Source organism: Caretta caretta, chromosome 3 (assembly GCF_965140235.1).
Source record: "Caretta caretta isolate rCarCar2 chromosome 3, rCarCar1.hap1, whole genome shotgun sequence".
In the NCBI taxonomy this organism is placed as follows: Eukaryota; Metazoa; Chordata; order Testudines; family Cheloniidae; genus Caretta; species Caretta caretta.
The window spans coordinates 104586436-104606626 of NC_134208.1; the positions used below are offsets into that span (position 1 = coordinate 104586436).

Here is a 20191-nt window from a genome sequence, read left to right on the forward strand (position 1 = left end):
GGAGAGAGCTGACTGGGCTCTAATTTACTGGTAGAGCAGACGGTTGCCTAGAGCAGCAATACTTTATGATTATGATTCTGCTTGCTCTCTCTCTCTCTCCAGTTTTACACTGGTCTAATGCCATTGATTTTAATGAAGCCACTCCTGATTTAAATCCGTGTGAGGGCAGAATCGGGCCCAATGCTCCATCTGAGACCCTGCTGGGGACCATCTTCCACTATGAAATGCCTTAAGTTCATTTAAGGGCACATAAATATATCCCTATCTACATGGCTCTTTCCCTGTTTTGCCTGGATATTTTGGATCTTTCCGGTACATCTGCCTGCAAAGAATTTCCAAGCGAGATCCAGGACTGATAAAGTGTGGCTCTGGTGTCTTTTGAGTGGGGTAGCCTGCCTCAATCACTGCCACATTCTTCCCATGGTAGTCCTTTAAAATGAATAGCACATGCAGGGGAAAAACTAAACCCTTTGACGTCACTCTGGAAATGAGGAAACATAAACAGAAAAGGCTCCCCTCCAGCGAGCTGACAGTGCTGCCGCCGATTGGTCTGCTTTGCCTTGCTTGTGGCAGTTGACAGCACCTCCCAGCCGCGCACGGCCTTCTGCCTGCTAACGCGGTCAGTCAGACGGGCAGCAGGCTCCGCTCTGTCCCAGCACTTGCCTGGGAGGAAAGTGCACTCTTGTAGCAGCGAGTCGCGGAGCCTTTTGGCTTCTTGGGTTTGTTTGGGTTTCCCGCCCTCCCCCCCCCCCCATCTTTAGTTGCTGTTGTTACTTAATGATATCCCTAATCCTGGATGCAGTTGCTGGATTCTGCGGTACAAGTCTTCATGAACGAGCTGCACCGCTTAGAGATTTCACGGCATTCAAAGGTCACAGAACTGCCACTATGGTTAAATGTCTTGTTTAATGGTTGAGGTATGTACGGCAAATCTAAAAGAGGCAGCATGGTTTTTTTTTAAGGAGGAACTAAAAGTGCAAAGTGGGGGAGGGAGATAATACTTTTATTTGGAGAAAATGTTTTTTTTTTTATTATTATTATTAGTGATTGTTACTGCAGCAACCGGCTTTTGAATTTCCTCCCTTTTTCTTCAAGGCAGCGGGACGTTTTAACTTGTGTTAATTTAACCCTTTGAGGGCAAAAGAAAAGGAAAGAGAGGTTCTGTCATTGTGGCACTTTATGACCCCACTGAGGAAAGTGAGATTGCTTTTCCTGTATGCTGTCCTCAGTCCTAACATTTCAATGGCATGAGCAAAGACCTTGCAGTTGGTTCACTTCGTTGGATGGGGGGGGGGGAAGGGGTGTGAAAAAGAGGACTCAGTCCTGTCCCTTGAGGGTGTTTTCGAGTTGGCTTGAGACGCGAGCAGAGAGAGAGGGGGGATTGGGGACAAAAAAATAGAGCAGTGAAGTATATATTCTTTGGGAGTACATGTTCCACTTCATTTTATTACTACATGCTTAGGATGCTTTACTTGCTCTGGATTTAAAAGTCACAAGTGGAAACGAAGCTCCTGCTTTAACTTACATGCAAAAATGAGGGCAGGGGAAATTGCTTGTGTTCTGTCATCGCCACTTTTCAGATCGCTGTTGCCAGCTAGCTAGAGAAGTGGAAATTTAATTAGAAACTGAACTAACGCAACCTGATGGCTACTTAATGACTTATAGGTTCAATTAATCTTTGGGCAGCCTGTGGTTAAACTTGAATGACTATTGCAGTATTACAGTGAACGGTATGTGCTGCAGGAAACGAGAGCAACAGCTAACATAAAACTAACATTGTTTTCAGGAGTGTGATTCTAGCATGCAAGAGGAGGAGCCACTTAACCAAGGAGCTCTTGTGCGTTTAAAAAAAAAAAATCCTGTCCAAACAGCCAATTTCTGTTGCTAATTAAATTAAAATGCAGAGTAAATGTATATGCTTTTGTCAGGTGATTGGTAGCAATCTTCAGGTTTTCTCAAGTTATGGAATGGAAGATCATATGAGCCACTTTGACAATGTTACTGTGTATACAAAAGCTTTTTCTTAATTTTACAAAAAGTATATCTTTTATAGTCAGGTCATATAACCAGAAACATCAACTGAGCACTAGTAGCTCATGTAGTGCACTTCAGAGGACTAAGAAAAAAAATTAACTGTGCTAGTCTCAAATGCACCAGCTTAAGGACTGCAAAAATATTAGCTCTGAAATGCAGAGGATGTGCTATGTGCTGTGAATGGACAATTGCTATTCTGCAGTGCCTAGTGGGAAAACAAGGACTTTGTGTATTGCAAATGCATAACTGCAGCTCCTCCATTTCCTTTGCTGTATCTTCACTGGTGGCTGCAGGAACAAAGAGGGCTGTCATTAATAAACTCTTTAATGCCACATCTCTTTTGAGATGCCAAAGCATCCTTTTTTCCATATCAACCAGCCACCAAAAGTCAAGAGTTTCCTATACAGCTAGATGAACTGTTACTCTTCCACCACCCCAAAGACTTTTACATGAAAATGTCAGCTAGCTTCAGAAAGCCAAAGCACTGTTTCTCCAGGGTAATACTGGGGGAGAGGGAGGCTGGCAAAGTGTAAAATGTATATTATAGAATTAAACTGATTGGTTTAGAGGGAGGGGGTGGAAGGGGAGAGTCTGAGAATTCTATAAGAAATAGAAAAGTCTCAGTTTTCTAAACTACATGAAAAAGCCATATGCAATGCATCCGTTCGTAATAATTTTATAAATACGGTAAATTACTTGCTTCATTTTATAAGACTTTTCCAGCAGGTCTTAATTTTAGTTTATGAAGAAGTGTTAACTACCACAGCGTTTTGTGGCACTGTACACGAGGTAGGGCTAATGACAAAGCAGGTCAAGTGCATTTCACACAAACAGACCACAGTCTATCACCGAACCTTGTCAATCATGGCCTAGTTTGGTTAAGGTGCTTCCTCTGAGCATTCTGCATATAGCAGCAAAAGCAAGATGAAGACTCAAAGCTAAACTTTCGCATGATGCAGGCATGTTGCCCCAGTGAATGAGTCCCAAGAAGGGAGTGAGCTCTAAAAAGTTTTAAATCAAAGGAAAGGCAAATAATTATTATGAGGTTAGTTGACTAGGTTGGGTCAGATTAGCACTGGTGTGACTGCAGTGATTTCAGTAGAGTTGGGGCTGAGTACATCAAGACTGAATTTGATCCAATGTGTCAAAGATCAGTGCTACAATGTTAAATTTTGAATCCTGTAAACGTGACGGCATATAAAATATACTGTAGGATGGCAGCTGCTTCCTCCCCTAATACCCCCAAACTTAGATACCTTTCTCTTGTGAAGCACAGACCTTGATTTGCCCTTACCATAGCTTTGGCTAGATTATTTAAGCAAACTGACTTTCCAGTATCTTCATCTCAGTTATGAACTATAAAGGAGGCATTTAACAGTGTGTGGTTCCCTTTCCCTACCCCTAGGTTCTTCTACTAATGTTTAAAAAATACTGTAAGAATAAACAATTTGAAAATTGATCTTTCCTGATATTTGAGTACAGTTATCCTGTCATTTTGAGTCTAACTTGGAAAACTCTCTCTGGACTCATAATTTCCTATACAGCTAGAATTGTAGAACAGATGTACCAGATATTAACCACATCATTACTGTCACTGGGTCAAAACCTGAGACCTGCTTATAAGACCCATAAGATTGCCTTGTAAGCAAGCTGTGCACCTGGCCAGTAGATCCTGAGCATGGTTGTGCTCAGGGGAAAATGAGGGCTTGATGCTGAGCCACTTGGGGTTGATAGGCAGGGACCTCATGTAAAAGAGGTCTCTGAGTAACTCACTGTTTATCCAGGTTCCTTTTTCTTCCCTTGTTTTTTCCATGGACGTTTCTGCAGTCCTCCATATGATTGCCATCTGAGATGGGGGGATTGAGGTCCCTAACATGTTTTAGAACAAAATGAGTTATTTTATGTGGGCATGATAAGATCTTTCTTTCCACTTTCCAGTCCCCCCGCGGGGGGGGGGAATTGCTGTCCCCCACACCCCAAGGCCAGGAGGGGTCTACCATAGTAGACTATGGTTAGGCCAACTAGCTTCGGCCAACTCTCCGCTAGAGAACAGAATCGTAACCAAGCTGAGCCTAATCCTACCTATCACACCAGGAGACATACCAGAAAACTTTAGGTTCATAAAGGGCAGTGATATGAAACAAGGCTCATACTTCTAGTGCTAAAGCTTTTGTTTTCCCTTTTTAATTCAGAGGTGATAAATAATTTGATGGGAAATATTTTAAACCTGTCAAAGGGGTGACAGTTCTCCTCTAAGCATGCAAAAAGTGGATTCTGAAATACTGTGTGTGTGGTTTTACTCCACAAACTGTGCTTATAGGCTATCACTTCATTCTCTGGATTGGTGTCACAGGATCATAGAACCGTGTGATTCTGAAGGGACCACAAGCATCATCTAGTCTAACCTCCTGCCAAGATGCAGGATTCATTGTGTCTAAACCATTCAAGACAGATGGCTATCCAGCCTCCTTTTGAAAACATCCAGTGAAGTAGCTTTCATGACCTCCCTAGGCCAGTGGTTCCCAAACTTGTTCCGCCGCTTGTGCCCTCGGCCTGCACCACTTCCAGCAGCTCCCATTGGCCTGGAGCAACAAACTGCGGCCAGTGGGAGCCGCGATTGGCCGAACCTGCGGACACGGCAGGTAAACAAACCGGCCCGGCCCGGCAGGGGCTTTCCTTGCACAAGCGGCGGAACAAGTTTGAGAACCACTGCCTGAGGCAGTTCGTACTCCTATGAGGCAGTAAATGTTGAGCGTTATGCTCAGGGAATTAGATGAATTTGGTTCAGGGGTTGAATTTGGTCCATGCTGTTGAAAATCTGTCTGTTAGCATAATACTTAGCTCAAATAACATGACTTTATTTGATAATTAATAGTGTTGAATCATCATGAGGACAAGCAACGTTACGGATTTGTCAACCCTAAGCAAGCTTAAAGCTTCAGCATTCTATAAAATTGCTTCTTAGCTCTGGGAATTTTTATCAGCTGATTCAAAGAAAAGTAAATTGGTAATTTAGATAGGATGTGATATTAATGATACTGAGCAGGGACGCAGTGCTTTTTATCCATAGATTTCAAAGTGTTTCATGAAGCTGAGTAAGCATTTTACCCCCATTTTATACATGGTAGAACTGAGAAACAGAGGCACTTAGGCCCAAATTTTGGAAGGTGGCCTCAAACTTTTAGTGCCTGGTTGTTGTTGATTTTTCTGTGCCTACCTTGAGATACTTTGTATCTAAGCATCTAAGGGTGGACTGCCAAAAACTGAGGCACCAAAAGCTAGAGGCCATTTTTATTAGTTTGGCACTGAAAATTTTGCCCCTTGTTCCACAGTGCATCAGTGGTAGATTAAAAGGTAAAACTCAGGTCTCCTGACAGAGTGCCCTAATTTATGATACGATATTTATGAACTGTTGATTCTATCTGAATCACAAACAAGGCCAGTTTCCTTTAAAATTGTTTTGTTCGGATGTCCTTTTTTTTTGTCATGCTGTAAATTGTTTGCAACATTGTTCAATTTTATTTTGTCTTACTCTTTGTAGTCCAGTAGCACCCAAAAGCCCAAATCAAAAAACATATTAAACTCCCCAAACCTATATTTTGTCCATCTCTTTCATGAAGCTGGCTGTAGATTCAGCAGGTGGATTGTTGGGGTTCAGAGTTTAGGGCTTGCAAGTGAGCAGCTGTTCTGTATCCTGAATGACTTATAGCTGATATACTGACATTGTGAAGTAAACACACCAAGCCAAATAGTGTAAGGGAGTGAATTCCACTGAAGTCAGGCTCATGTTTCAAAATGGTTGTGTGAAAAACCAGTGACAGTCCTCAAAAACCAGTGACCAAATGATCTGGTGGTGCTATTTCATGTACTATATAACATGAGAGATGCTGTCCTTAGACACTGGGGTTGAGAAATCCCCTTTTGAACAGAATATTTTTTGTCAGGATATGAATAATCTCTTCATGTCATGTTTTATTACATAGTCTTGAACTGATTATAATAAACTCATCAAAGGAGTCAGTGCTCTGAGTCAGGTCTTATTCCATCCTTCCTCCCAGTGGGAGTTTTGCCTGAGTAAGGATTGATGAGGATGCAGGGCTTAGCTTGTTTACGTACAAAACACGAGTGCACTTAGCACTACTGCAATATGGGATTCTGAACAGAGAGGCTTGCAGGTGGGTGACATCCACTCAGATTAGACAACCAGGTTGCTTAGGCAGATAAACAAAGTGGATGGTCTCTCCTAATTAAAGGGATAGCGGGGGCTCTGTTGCTTGCACAGAGGTAAGTAAATTCACATTTCATCGTCTATTTCTTATCTGGCAAAAATTAGCAGCTTTTTTCCCCCTTGTTCTTTAAGTAGGTTCTTATGTTAGGAATAGGAAACCAATATTTAAAAGGAGAGAGCTAAGGTGCTATTGTCTATTTAGTTAGTAAATTTATATTAATCATAACAATACTACTGGACACATAATATCCAAAATAACTTGGGCTGTCGATTAATTGCAGTTAACTCATGTAATTAACTCAAAAATTAATTGTGATTCATCGCAGTTTGAATCCCACTGTTAAACAATAGAATACCAATTGAAATTTATTAAATATTTTTGGATGTTTTTCTACATTTTCATATATATTGTATTCTGTGTTGTAATTGAAAACAAAGTGTATATTATTTTTTATTACAAATATTTCAACTGTAAAATTGATAAACAAAAGAAATAGTATTTTTTCAGTTTGCTGCATACACTTTCATGACAAAGATTGCACTACAGTACTTGTAACTTACAAATGTAGATTTTTTTTGTCATATAACTGCACTCAAAAACAAAACAGTGTAAAACTTCAGATCCTACAAGTCCATTCAGTCCTACTTCTTGTTCAGCCAGTCGCTAAAACAAATAAGTTTATTTACATTTACAGGAGATTATTCTGTCCACTTCTTGCTTACAATGTCATCAGAAAATGAGAACAGACATTTGCATGGGATTTTTGTAGCCGGCCTTGCAAGGTATTTACATACCAGATATGCTCAACATCATATGCCCCTTCATGCTTCAGCAATACTCCAATGCAGAAACTACAGAACCCAAACCTCCAAAAAAGAAAATCAACCTTCTACTGGTGGCATCTGACTCAGATTATGAAAATGAACATGTGTTGGTCCGCACTGCTTTGGATTGTTAGTGAGCAGAACTTATCAGCATGGACGCATGTCCCCCGGAATGGTGGATGAAGTATGAAGGGACATATGAATCTTTAGCACATGTGGCTTGTAAATACCTTGTGACGCCAGCTGCAGCAGTTCCATGAGAACACCTCTTCACACTTTCAGGTGACATTGTAAACAAGAAGCAGACAGCATTATCTCCTGCAAATGTAAACAAATTTGTTTGACTGAGTGATTGGCTGAACAAGAAGTAGGACTGAGTGGACTCGTAAGCTCTAAAGTTTTACATCGTTTTACTTTTGAATGCAGTTATTTTTGTACATAATTCTACGTATGTAAGTTCAACTTGCATGATAAAAAGATTGCACTACAGTACTTGTATTAGGTGAATTGAAAAATACTATTTCTTTTTTACAGTGCAAATATTTGTAATAAAAAATAAATATAAAATGAGCACTCTACACTTTGTATTCTGTGTTGTAATTGAAACCAATATATTTGAAAATGGAGAAAACATCCAAAAATATTTAAATAAATGGTATCCTATTGTTTAACAGTGCGATTAATTGCAATTAATTTTTTTAATTGCTTGACAGCCCTATTAATAACAAATTAATCAAACTTCACTTGGTGTCTGTTAATCCTCTTAGGTGAGACCAAGCAGAGAGTCTCCAGTAAAACTCAGTGGGTCAAAGCAGTCTCCATAGTGTTCTTCCTCTTGGAAGCATAAACACACTTTGAGGGAGGAGCATCTGTTAAGCATTTATATATCTGTCTAAGTTCTTGTCACTGCCCAGGGCTGAGTCAGTGATTCCACCCCTGCTAGATTTCAAGGAGGAGATATTGCTGATAGCCATTGCCTTTCTAAGAGGGGAGTGTAAGGCAGATTCCCTCTGGCTGAATGGCCAGCGTCCTAGAGTACCTCATAAGAATGTACTCCTGTAACAGTATAATAAAGATACCTTGGCTTTGGCTGCAGGACAGTTTGGAGATAACACTGGATCTCCGGTAATCACCATTGTTCCCTCTGCCCCATCCCCAAGGAACTCTCCGTTTTCTAAAAGAGGGGGGCCCTACTCTAGTATTTGTTACTTTATTCATTCCACAGCCCCCTGAATGCAGTACCTCTACAGGGGTTATTTAGGGTTTTCGTTTTTTTAAAATTTTCAAATAAGAGACGGCAAGGGCCTCATTAGTCTCTGAGGGCCCAACCCATTGAAAGAGGGATGGGATCCCAGAAGGTTGTTTGTGTGATGCTGTTGGAAGCATATTTACCTAAGATCCCTACCCTTCCAAACACCTTCCTCCCATGCAGAGGGTTTTGGTCTCCTGGCTTCATTACAGAGCTAGACCCCAGGGAACAGGGTCCCCTCCCTATTTTCCACAGAGGAAGAGCTTCAGGATCTACCAGAGACTCAGGAAGCAGCCACAGGTGCCTCTGCATCTAGGAGCCTGGCCCATGCCATTGAACATAGGCACCATCTGATTGGCTGGTTTTTGTTTTTCTTTTAATCTCCGTAGTGCAAAGCCAGCTCTTCCACTCCAGTCTAAATCTATGAGATAGCCAGGCTGGAATGAAAGCATATTAAGTATGGGGGTAGCTCTGGGAGATGGGGGACTCTATGGGGCCTGGACTGGTAGGGAGATGAGAAAGGGATGCATAACATCACCTTGGAGAGCAAATCCAGCGCTAAGCGTAAGCAGACAAAGCAATTGTTGGGGTCCTGAGCAACTCAAGGGGGCCTGCTATTTGCTTATTATTATAAGAACTTGCCTGTTTTAGTATGGGAGGAGCAAAAATATTCCTGCATAGGGCCCCCAGTGAGCTAGCACTGGCTCTCTTGGAGAGGGCCTATGTCTGCTCTGTGTTCTGTGAGTCACCTGGCATGCTCTTGGTTTTGAGATAACTGGTAAATAATAGGTGTTGAAAAGAGGCTATCATGCCCCATCCTGCTTCGGACCCTGGGTCAAGCCTTGACTCTGTGTTATTCATTCATAGGCATTTCTGTTTCACTCATTGCTATAATATCTGAGCTTCTATTAATAATAATGTTCAAGGGGTGACAGAACCTCTACCATACATTTAAATAATCTGACAGCTTCTAGTTCTTGTTATATGGTAATCAGATGACTATATGAAAGCCAATAAAACTTTCCCTCAAACAGTGACAAAAGCTGATTGAATAAGATGAAAGAGCTGGCAAGACAGCAGCCAACGAGAAGTGGGGAGATATGGTGAAGGAGCATTGTTTACCCAAGCCATGGAGGGGGAGCTGTGATTAAAATCCTTTTTCTTGTCCCTCGTTATTGTCCTCTGAGTAATCACAGTGCTTTTTAAATGGTCATTTAAAACTGGATTAGACAAAGTAGATGAAAATATACTGTAGTTGTGCACTGAAAGAGGGAGGGGTTCTATGACTTAATGTCTTTTTCCATTGCTGAATTCTAAGATTCCATGATTTTTTCAAAAAAATCTTAAAATAGAAGATGTCCGTAATAAATGCTTGGAAACATGAAAGTGAAATGTATTTCTTTACCAAACATTTTTCTCGTGTGCACAGTTGCTTTGTTACTATAGAGCTGCTGACCTGTTTTGTAAAGAAGAGAACTGAAGCATTTAAAAGAATAATGAAACATTAAGAATCACAATGGTTCAGATTCTCCGAAGGTGTAAACGGATATGGCTCTGTGACACTTTTGGGTGCAACCCAGACCAGTAAGGGGTTGTGTCACAACCCGCCCTGCAACTCTGGGTACCTCGAATGGTCTGCTGCTGTGACTCACAGCCCGCTGACACAAACAGCCGGCTGACAAGCATGTGGGTCACATACTGGCTTCCACTGTCCAGTTACTTTTTACATGGTGACCCCTATACCCTCCAGACCCAAATTTTCCCCAGACTGTCTCCCTGCAGTGCCCAGGCCTCTCACTGAGCACTTAGAGAAGTTACCAAGTTTGTTGCTCCTTTAAAGAGACAATACACTGCAGCTCATTAATAGAACTGGGGTTTGACAAACACTCTTATTTCAATCCGTGCACTGAACTGGTGGTTTATAGTAAAAGTAAAACCAGTTTATTTAACAAAAGGACATAGGAGTAAGTGATACCAAGTATAAGGAATAAAGATAGAAAAGGTTACAAGCAAACAAAAGTAAAAATACGCTTCTAAGACTAAAACTTAATTTCAGCCAGTTACAATCTTTGTCTAAGCAGATTTCTCATCTAAACACAGTTTCCAGTGACTTCAACCCCTTGATTGAACGCTCCAGCGTTCTGTGATTTTTAAGAGCTTTGGCCCCTTTAATCATCCAAGTCATGGCTACCATCATGGCTTTCTGTTTCTGCTTATATCTCCCAGTGTTCACTGACCCTGTTACAAGCAGCAGGCAGGCTTCCTGGCGGTGCATCCTCCATCCCGTGGGAAGATTAAGTGGTCATCTTGACCCACTTGCTCTCCTAATGGCTTTGTTTATGTTGCATGTAAATGTGCTTTTCTTTGTCTTTGGTACTACTTGCCTAATTTACATCAGAGACACACGTTCAAGCAGGTGGAATCACATTTCTTTGTCTGGCCCAGGCATGGCTTAGGCTCTACTTTCCAAATACATGTTAGGAACACAATTCTAGCACATATCTATAACTGTTTGTACACAACCCGTACATCCACTATGAAATGATTTTTGGAACCAGTGTGTGTACAATACCTTACATGTCACCTTTCAGGGTATTGAGTCCTGACAGGAGTTACTGACACAGAGTAGTGAACCACCAATGGACTTCTGTGTCACAGGATCCACTGAGGTTAATAGAACTGTGCCAGTTTCCATAAGTGGAGGATCTGGCTCATTGACTTTACAAACCACTCCTCGTCCTTGCTAGCTATATCAAATTTTGGGCTCACTGACCTTTAACAGTGTCTGTTTCATACAGTATTTTCAACAACTTCATCAGTGTTGCTGTACCATCTGGCTTCTTGATGGCTCCACGGAATCTGTGACACACTCCTATCTCTTCCCCCACTCTTTAAACATCCCCTTCACTCCCCCGCAAAGAAAGTGGTTGTCACCAGAATATGTTATTTCATATGGTATTTATTGTGAAGCTGTGATTTTCAGTAATATAGCCCCAGATGTGCTAGCTTCTGCAAAAATGTTCTGTGCACTTTTGGAAAAGGAAGCTGATTCTTTCTTTCTTTCTTTTTCTTTTACATAATGTTAACAGTTTACCGATGTAGCTGTTTTATGCTTTAAAAAGCTAATGGATGAAAGGAAAATGGTCACCTTGTTTAGGCCCTGTAATAAATGAAGGGTGGTAGTCCCTGTTTATGAACACCCAGCCAGCCAGTTAGCTGTAAAATCCCTCTTGGTGTCTGTTCTCTGCTTGGCTACCCCCCACCCCCCTCATTTATTACAGGCCCAAAAATGTTCTGGACCCTAAAGGAGAATACTGTTCATAGAATATGACTACAGCATTTTATCTCAGATATCTACTTTCTTTAATGGGAAGATACAGGAAATCCAGTGCATCAGACAATTACACATAATGGTGTGACATAGTGTATACATATAGTACATTATGTGTTAATTGTATATTGCTCAGGATTTACTCTATATATTAATGTCAGAGCTGATAGCACTGCCTATAGTTTAGGCATTTCCTAACTTTTGACAGATTGACTTAGCATCCTTAACATTCTTTTAACATTTTCTTGGATGTAATATATAATGTATATACACCGACATGGTACATAATTGAATGTTGCATTTGCCTTACTGTACGTCCTTTTCAATAAGGTATATTTTGACGTTTTCACAGTTTAACAGTTGTCAGTCTAAACCCTTTAAAGGTGTGATACTAATCTATTAACTCTGAAGATAGGACAATGAGCCAGATTTTGCTATCATTTACACTAGTGTAATCTAGAGTAAATCCACTAAAGATTTTAAATCGAGTTATTCTGGATTTTTATTGATGTGATTCACCAGAGAATCTGGCCCATTGTATAGCTTAGCACCATCTTTTTTTGTTTTTAAACTTTCAGGGACAGATTTTTTTAAAAAGCTCACCAGCATCTAACAGCTCCCTGCTAGGCACCTGAATAGGTGATCAGGCTTTCCAAAGAGATGAACTGTGCTGTAGGCATTTGTATGGAGAGACTGATTTTCAAAAGGGCTCAGCCCCCAACAGTTCTCACTGAGCTTATGGGAGCTGCGGGGTACAGAACACTTTTGACAATCTGGCCACTTCATCTGTGTGCCTAAAGGGGGAGCTGAGCTCTTTTGAAAATCTAGGCCCAATTGTGGATGCTGAAAATCTGGCCTTGAAAGTTTCATCTGAGAATTTGAAAATTCAGTATAGATCTTTGCTTCTGCAGAGCCTGAACTGGAGGATTATATAGGTTTCATTGGTCCCTTATGCCACGAAACACTGTGGTTTAGAAGAGAGCATCAGATTTCGTGGACTGCAGAGCTCCCAGCTCCTCTGTTATTGAACAGTACTTTGTTTTTTCTCTTGAAAATAAAAATAAAGGTAAAAGTTTTATTTTTAATAACTTACAGTTCTACAATGGATTTCTTTTTTTAAGCATAGATATTCCTTTTGAGAAATTCTGACTCTAGATTGCTTTTACCAGCTTGTTTCTTTGAGTTTAGATTTCTTTGCAGTGGTTGCAGTTTTGTCATCTCTGAGGGAAACCACTGTTTTAAAAAAGGCTTTACCACCAACCAAAGGTGGACTCTTTCTCCTCCCACCCTTTCCCACAAAACCTAGCCTTTAAAGGCTTGTTCACACCAGGAAATAGACGGGATAGCAGAGCCCTTCCTTTTTTAAAGCATGATAGCTAGCATATTTTTAAATTCTAGCATAGATAGGGCAAATTGTAGTTTTAACACGTCAGCTGCTTAAGGTAAGCTCTAGTGGGGGTACCTATAATTCACCTTGACCAGTTAAAGTGTGAAAACTGCAACTTGCCTTGTCTATACTGGGATTTTAAAATATACTATCACTTGTTAGCTAATATATATATTTTTAAAGAAAATATTTTCTCCTAATAATAATAATAATAATATTAGTAATAGTTAGCAAAGCTATCAAATATCCTAACACAGTGGACCATAAATTATCAAATTAGTGTTACTCCTCTGTGAGTATTATGATTACTTTGTGATAAATGATGAAAAATAATTCACAACAAACCAAACCAACCCAAAATAACAACTTCTTGTACTTTTAACATGCAAGAAACAGCTAGCAGAGAAACCAGTGAAAAACCCCTATTCTATAATTGTCATCTCTTGATAGTGCTTTCACAATTGACCCCCTTCACCTCAGACTCTGTGGGAAACCTTCAGAAGTGTTTGAGCTACTGAAATCTTACAGACATCTTTTAAACGATTGTATTTAAACGTAAATTTCTCCTTTCTGACTCTACCTCCCCCACCCCCATGCCTTTTTTTTCTGGCTAGAACACTTGTCTAAAAATTACCTTTTCACCACACTGATTTATAGGTTTTGGCATGGGAGCTAATGCTGTTTCTCATAGAAGTAGACAGAAAATTAGTTGCAATGTGATGTTAACAACTTTCTTCATTACCTAAATTGTTTTACACTTTAGTAAGTTCAACACAAGCAGATCTAATGCCTTTGAACAAAACATGCAGCTCTTGTTTGTGTTGCAAAGATACCAAGTGGCAATTAATTTCAAAAACACCATTATCCCCAAAAAGAAAAGGAGTACTTGTGGCATCTTAGAGACTAACAAATTTATTTAGTCTCTAAGGTGCCACAATTACTCCTTTTCTTTTTGCGGATACAGACTAACACGGCTGCTACTCTGAAACCTGTCATTACCAAGGCTCTGTGGCAAACTGGACCTGACTTCTATGGAGAAGTTTCTGATTCTGTGTCACTCTGCTATAGCAGACTGAAAATTCTGTGACAGCTTCATTGAAATTTTTTAAATGGAGGCTCTTAATAAATCAAATGTGACTGTCGCAGTCAGCACAGTCTCTCTTGTGGAGTTTATTTTGACATTAAAATCAATATATTTTATGTTGTCTCTCCCAGTGTGCCCCAGATTTTTGTACTGACCACAAGTAACTGGATTGTTGACATTGAGGAAGGAAGCTGGCACTTTTGGTAGTTGGGTAGGAGATAGTTTGGGTTTTTGACAACAGGGGAGTTATGGGAAACAGTTTGAGAATGTGTCAGGAGCCCATTCACTAGTTGTTTCTGCTAAAATAATCAGCAGTGATATAGTTAACAATATTGCCGTTTAAAATGTCTCCATTAGGTTTCAGAGTAAACAACTCAGTGCGTGTGCAAGTGGTTTGTTAGAGTGGAGCTCTTCCTCCTTTTTCTGCTTCTTCCTCATAAATTCCTCCCAATTTCCCACTAGCCCCTCTGGATTAGAAATCGGAGTTTTATCCTATTAGAAAGTCAGTCATTTAAAAGGGGCATGATATTTATTTCTAGTCCAGATAGATGTATGAAGTCATAGCTCTTTAATATTGTGATATTAATAACTATAGGTTTCAGAGTAACAGCCGTGTTAGTCTGTATTCGCAAAAAGAAAAGGAGTACTTGTGGCACCTTAGAGACTAACCAATTTATTTGCTCAAATGACATGCTCAAATAACATGCTCAAATAAATTGGTTAGTCTCTAAGGTGCCACAAGTACTCCTTTTCTTTTTATTAATAACTATGATTAAGGAATTATAGGAAATTTTTGCAGCTTTCTAAAATGTAAGAGTTATTTCCTTTCTGTCAGAATCCTGGGCAGTGGAAATCATTGTTCTAAGGGAGTCTGGCTTCAAAGGTGGAAGGATATGAAAAAGATGTTTAGAATTTAAAAATAAGAACACTTTCCAAAACAGTTTTTCTGTAAAATATATGTGGCATGAATAGACTTTAGGGTAGTGTAATATGGTTTTATTGGTACTTGTGAAAGATGGCCTGCATAATACAGCCATTGTGATCTTTTAAAACCCTTACACACTTTTAAAAAATCCAAACCATCATAGTTTTTATCCACAATAATATGTTTTATGTGTATATATACACACAATACAATATACAGTATGTGTTTCTATACAACAATTCTCTACAGAGGAGCAACCATCTCTGGTGAGGAACACAGCAGCTACTTAACAACATACAACAACAACAACACCACACAATTCAGATCAGGAAGTGACTACTGTGTCCAGAAGACTATTTTAAAAGGCTATAAAATACCTAGTTGGTCTGAAATTCAGATAAGGTCTCAGCCAATGAGGAGAAGATTGATTTTTAAAAATCCAAACTTGACCATAACTATTTTTTGGTGATAGATATATAGAAATAGAAATGTCTGGCTCCCAGTGTTGAATTGTACTACTTCAGCTCTTATTTTTCTTCACATGATATTTTGAAGGCTTTTGGTTCTTTTAAGGACAAACACCAACATTTTCAAAAGGGTCCACCCATTTTGGGTGCCTCTGTTTTTTGGAGCTCAATCTGAGACAATTTAGGCTTGACTTTTCAGAGTACCAGCATCTCCCACTGTTTTCTATTTGCATTGTGGGATATTCACCATTTTTTGAAAATCAGATGTTGAATGTATAAAATTGGCCAACAAAGAACAGAGGCACCCCAAATTCTTGACTTTAAAAAAAAAAATTAGCCTTACATTTTTGTTGGTCTTTTATAGAAAAAGTCAAATTGTTACATTTTATATGATAACAAAATCTAGTAGCTATTTCCCACTGCACTAGGAGATGCAGTCTTCTGCCAATATTCTGCTCGGTTTTGGAGGGGCTGGCAGAAACATCAAGAGGTAACCACTCTGCATACACCATTGTTATGTACCATAAAACCGTCTGCTAAAGGCCAGCACCTATTAATTTTTCTCAGGTTATTGGGCTCGTGTCAAAACCATGTTTTCTCTCCTCCTCTTCAGGCTGCCAGATTGTTTTCAGAGAAGCTGCTGGGCTTTTCTAATGGCTTCCAGTTTTTCGTTTATTGGCTTTGTTTGTTTGTTTGTTTGTTTCCTCCTCCTCCAAATCAGAATGCCTGCATAAAATATAAGTTGGTGTACTTCATAGTTAAGCCTCAGACTTCCCAGCAGCTGTCGTAGACAGCACATGCATATATGACTCACCGCAAAAGCCAGCTGCTCTTTTGCCAGCCTGACACAGTACTAGCTGTACTACAGGAGATTAATGGTAGACCCCAGTATTGATCAAAAATGTGATCAACTGACTTGCAAGGTATTTACCCTAGAAACTGACAATGTGAATTCTAAAAGATGTGGGGAGAAAATGAAATTTAAGAAGAATTAACATTAAGGGCCTATTTTAATGGCCAACACATACATGAGACAATAAATTGCTGCATAATAATACTTAGCATTTTTCACTTGATGGACTCATAGTACTTTACAAATGTAACGAATCACACTTTAGAGATGGGGAAATAAGTACAAAAAGGGTAAGTAGCTTCCCCAAGGTATCAGTGCCAGGGCTGGGATCCAGAACCATGTCTCCGTCCATTGGACCAGTCTTCCCCCTGAAGATAGTGAAAAATTGAGTAAAGAGTCAGGAGCTATTCAGCTTCAGGCTTCTGGAGAGAGATAGAGGGGACAGAGCCAACTCTAATACTTTCTTTGACAAGGTTCAGAGTAGCAGCCGTGTTAGTCTGTATCCGCAAAAAGAAAAGGAGTACTTGTGGCACCTTAGACTCTGTTAGTCTCTAAGGTGCCACAAGTACTCCTTTTCTTTCTTTGACAAGCGTATCCCAGAACTGTTGATACTAAATGGGGAAGATTAACACAGTTTATGTGGAGAGCACAATGGGAAGTAGAAACCATAATAAAAGGAATTTAAGGGGAACTATACTTCAAGAATTTCTGTCATCAGAGATAAAGAAAGAACTGTACTGGTAACTAGTTAGGAAAAGTGGAGAAGTATTCTTCAAAGGAAAGAAAATATATAATTTTCCAAACCTGGGACACTTCAACTACCCCAGTCTTCCTAATTTTTAAAAAGAGCATTACAGGAGGCAGCTTTACTATCCTCAGACACAGCATAGGTCAGACATGAGAAGAAAGTTTGTTTGCTCTGGCATCATGAATCAGCAAGAACATTTTTGGAGGGGTTTGATAACCCAATGGAAGAGCGAGAAGTGCAAGCAGAGGTCGTCTCAGAGATTTTGGGAACAAATTCAGACTCATGCTCATATCAAGTGAAACTATAAATTGTATTGAGTTAAGAGGTAGTTTGAGGCTATTGCTCCATTTTAATTATCTGATTTGTGACATTCATGGAGTTTGGAAATGTTGTCTGTGCTATATTGTATTGGGTTACAGATTCTTAGTAATTTAAGATGTCCATCCCTGGTGGACTGAGGCCAAAGGAAAGTGTGGAGAATGTAACTTATACGTGACCATTACAGCTTGTGTTTGGGCTGTTGTGTGAATTTCAGGAATGGCCAAGCCCAAGGGCATATAAGGCCAAATTTTCAAAAATGGCTTCTCTGTTTTCCCACACCGAATTACTAAGAACTGGAGAATTCAATTTGAAGAATTCCATTATTTTTGCACCCCAGAATTTCTGAATTCAGAGAGGAAATGGTAGTTATGTAAATACGATACTTAGTTACCTTATTTTGTGCTTGCAAATGTAACTGTTTAGGCCCCAAAATGGCCTGCCTGAAATCTTGGATATACAATGTTGGGAATTGATGTCTAGATGACAGATTGAATGACTCTGGAAATTTGGTTATTCCTAAAAGGAATAGGTTGTCTTCAAAAATTAAATTGTCCCTCAGTGAATTGTGAAAATCGTTCACAAATGGAGGATAAGTAGAATGACTTCAAGGATCTATTTGATCTTCTGAACATAATAAAAACAATGGACTCAGTTTCCCTGCCACAGGCAGAGAGAGTGCAAATTCCATCCCAGCACTGACAGGGCCTGCTGAACCCAAAGGGATAAGGGGATGGCCTTCTCCTGCCTGTTCCACCAGGTAAGGCAGTTTTAACTGGGAGCAAGGGCCTTTATAGCAAACCCAGCAGCAGAGGCTACCAGGTTATGTGCTAAATCAGCTAATCCAATGTCTGCACTGGCTATGCCTCCTTCCTGGCTAGCACCTCCTGTTTCTTGAGCTGAACTGACTTCATAGCAGGGGTTGTGTTAAACCATAGCAGTGTTAAACCACTGTAACCTCCCTCAGGGAATTTTTTCCACCACTCAAGGCCCTGTGCTGTGATATGCGTTGTCAGAAGCAAGGACTGAATCAAGCCCTGAACCAATATTACCTATAAAATTGATTTTACATAATATATGTAATATGAGAGAGAGAGAGAGAGAGAGGTGATACAGAACAAATCATACTATTTAAAATTTGTGTCAAATTACTGAAGATCTAAACATACTTAATTAGCATGTCTCCCTCAGCAACTCAAACTACTACAAGTACATCAAACTTGTCCTCTGTTCTCTACGTTATGCTCTCTATGTTGTGTCAGGTGCAGTGTCTCAAGTAGCTCAATGTCCTGGGAGCAGCATATCTAAAAGACCATCTAAAGCTTTCAGATTAAGACTGTGACTGACAACTTCTCTACTTACGCACAATGGAACTCTCTACAGTAAGGGTAACGCTTGTCTGTGCAGGAGACAGAGCTTTCTCAGGGGCCAGTCCCAGACTATGGCGTGAACTCCCTCAGGAACTAGGGATGTTTACACAGCTCACCAGCTTCTGCAATGTTACTTTCTCTAATATAAACCCATAGGAGAGTATACATTTAAAATTAAATATAAAAAACCACTGCACACGCAATTCTCCCCACTGGTGAATAAAAGAAAGAATGAACCCCATACAACAGATGTCACAGCCATGTTGTTTGGTGAGCTGCTGGAAGCATTTCAGACACCATGGCAGTGAGGGTGGTGGAAGAACATGAATGGAATAAATGAAGCCTGGTTGCAACTGAAACTGAACTGGTAAAACTCAAAATGTGCCCAGAGCCAGTTTAGAGCAGTGAGTTAAGACCATATTATATCTATCTCAAATCAGTATAGGTGATGTCTACCCATTGAAGCCCCAACTACACTCCAGTGTCTGGAACATTGACATATATTCCAGTTTTGTGAATTATTGATGCAAATAAACTATTGTGCTGTAGCAGTAATACTTCCATACATTTTCATCACACATTTCCTGTGGATAATAGATGTTATAAATACTTTCACAATCGATCTAGAAATGTAGCTACATATTTACTCATGTGTCCGGAGCCTTATACATAGGAGCAGTTCAGTGATGAGCAAGTTCAGATGTCTCTGTAGTCCTCAAAGATAACAGCTTATAAGAAATCAATAACTGTGACTGCGTACAAAAAGATCATCCATGTAGTTAGCATCTCTGTAACTTCTATGGATGATAACATTCTGGGAATTAACTCATTTCACTACTGAATTTCCAATTTCAAGAACCAAGCATCCGACAGATTGACTTTTTCGGGGGCCTGTCTTTTTCTTGCTCTCTTCGACTGGTATCTTGCATTTTGATATGCCCCCACAGATCAGTCAGTCTAGCATAGCAGTCATGCAACACTTAAAACATAGTCCACTCCCCTTGCAACAGCAAGTCTTGGCAAAAGTATGCCATCTTCAGGAATTAAGCATCACTGAGCCAGTTCAGGCCTCTCTCTAGAGCACCAACATCATAATGATGCTGAAGTAATCAGGGGAAATTTTAAATATGCATTTGTCTATCAGCAGCTGAAGCTTTTGTACCAAATAAATAGCTTGTATCTACTGCTAGAGAATTGGCTTTGCAATTATCAGGGTAGGTGGAAGCTGGATCTCACCTAGGAATACAAATACGCCTACCTAAACCTAGCTGCAGTCTTCCTACATTCATGCTAAATCTTCACATGGTGGCTTTCACTTTAAGTGTTTGACCTTTTGCTTCATTTCTGCTCCGAGTTATTTTCAGCAAGTTCT

The 20191-nt window shown here is 39.9% G+C and overlaps 1 protein-coding gene across 2 annotated transcripts in view; it reads left to right on the plus strand.

Moving 5' to 3' along the window:
• Positions 1-530: 530 nt before the first annotated feature.
• PDE7B (phosphodiesterase 7B) overlaps positions 531-20191 on the plus strand; it is a 281977-nt gene continuing 262316 nt past the window's right edge. The window contains exon 1 of one of the 2 annotated variants that reach the window (XM_048844467.2): positions 531-917. In XM_048844467.2, the coding sequence (XP_048700424.1) occupies positions 897-917 (21 nt within the window). In that variant the 5' untranslated portion in view covers positions 531-896. The remainder of the gene's footprint in view (positions 918-20191) is intronic. The other variant, XM_048844464.2, reaches the window with a different exon arrangement.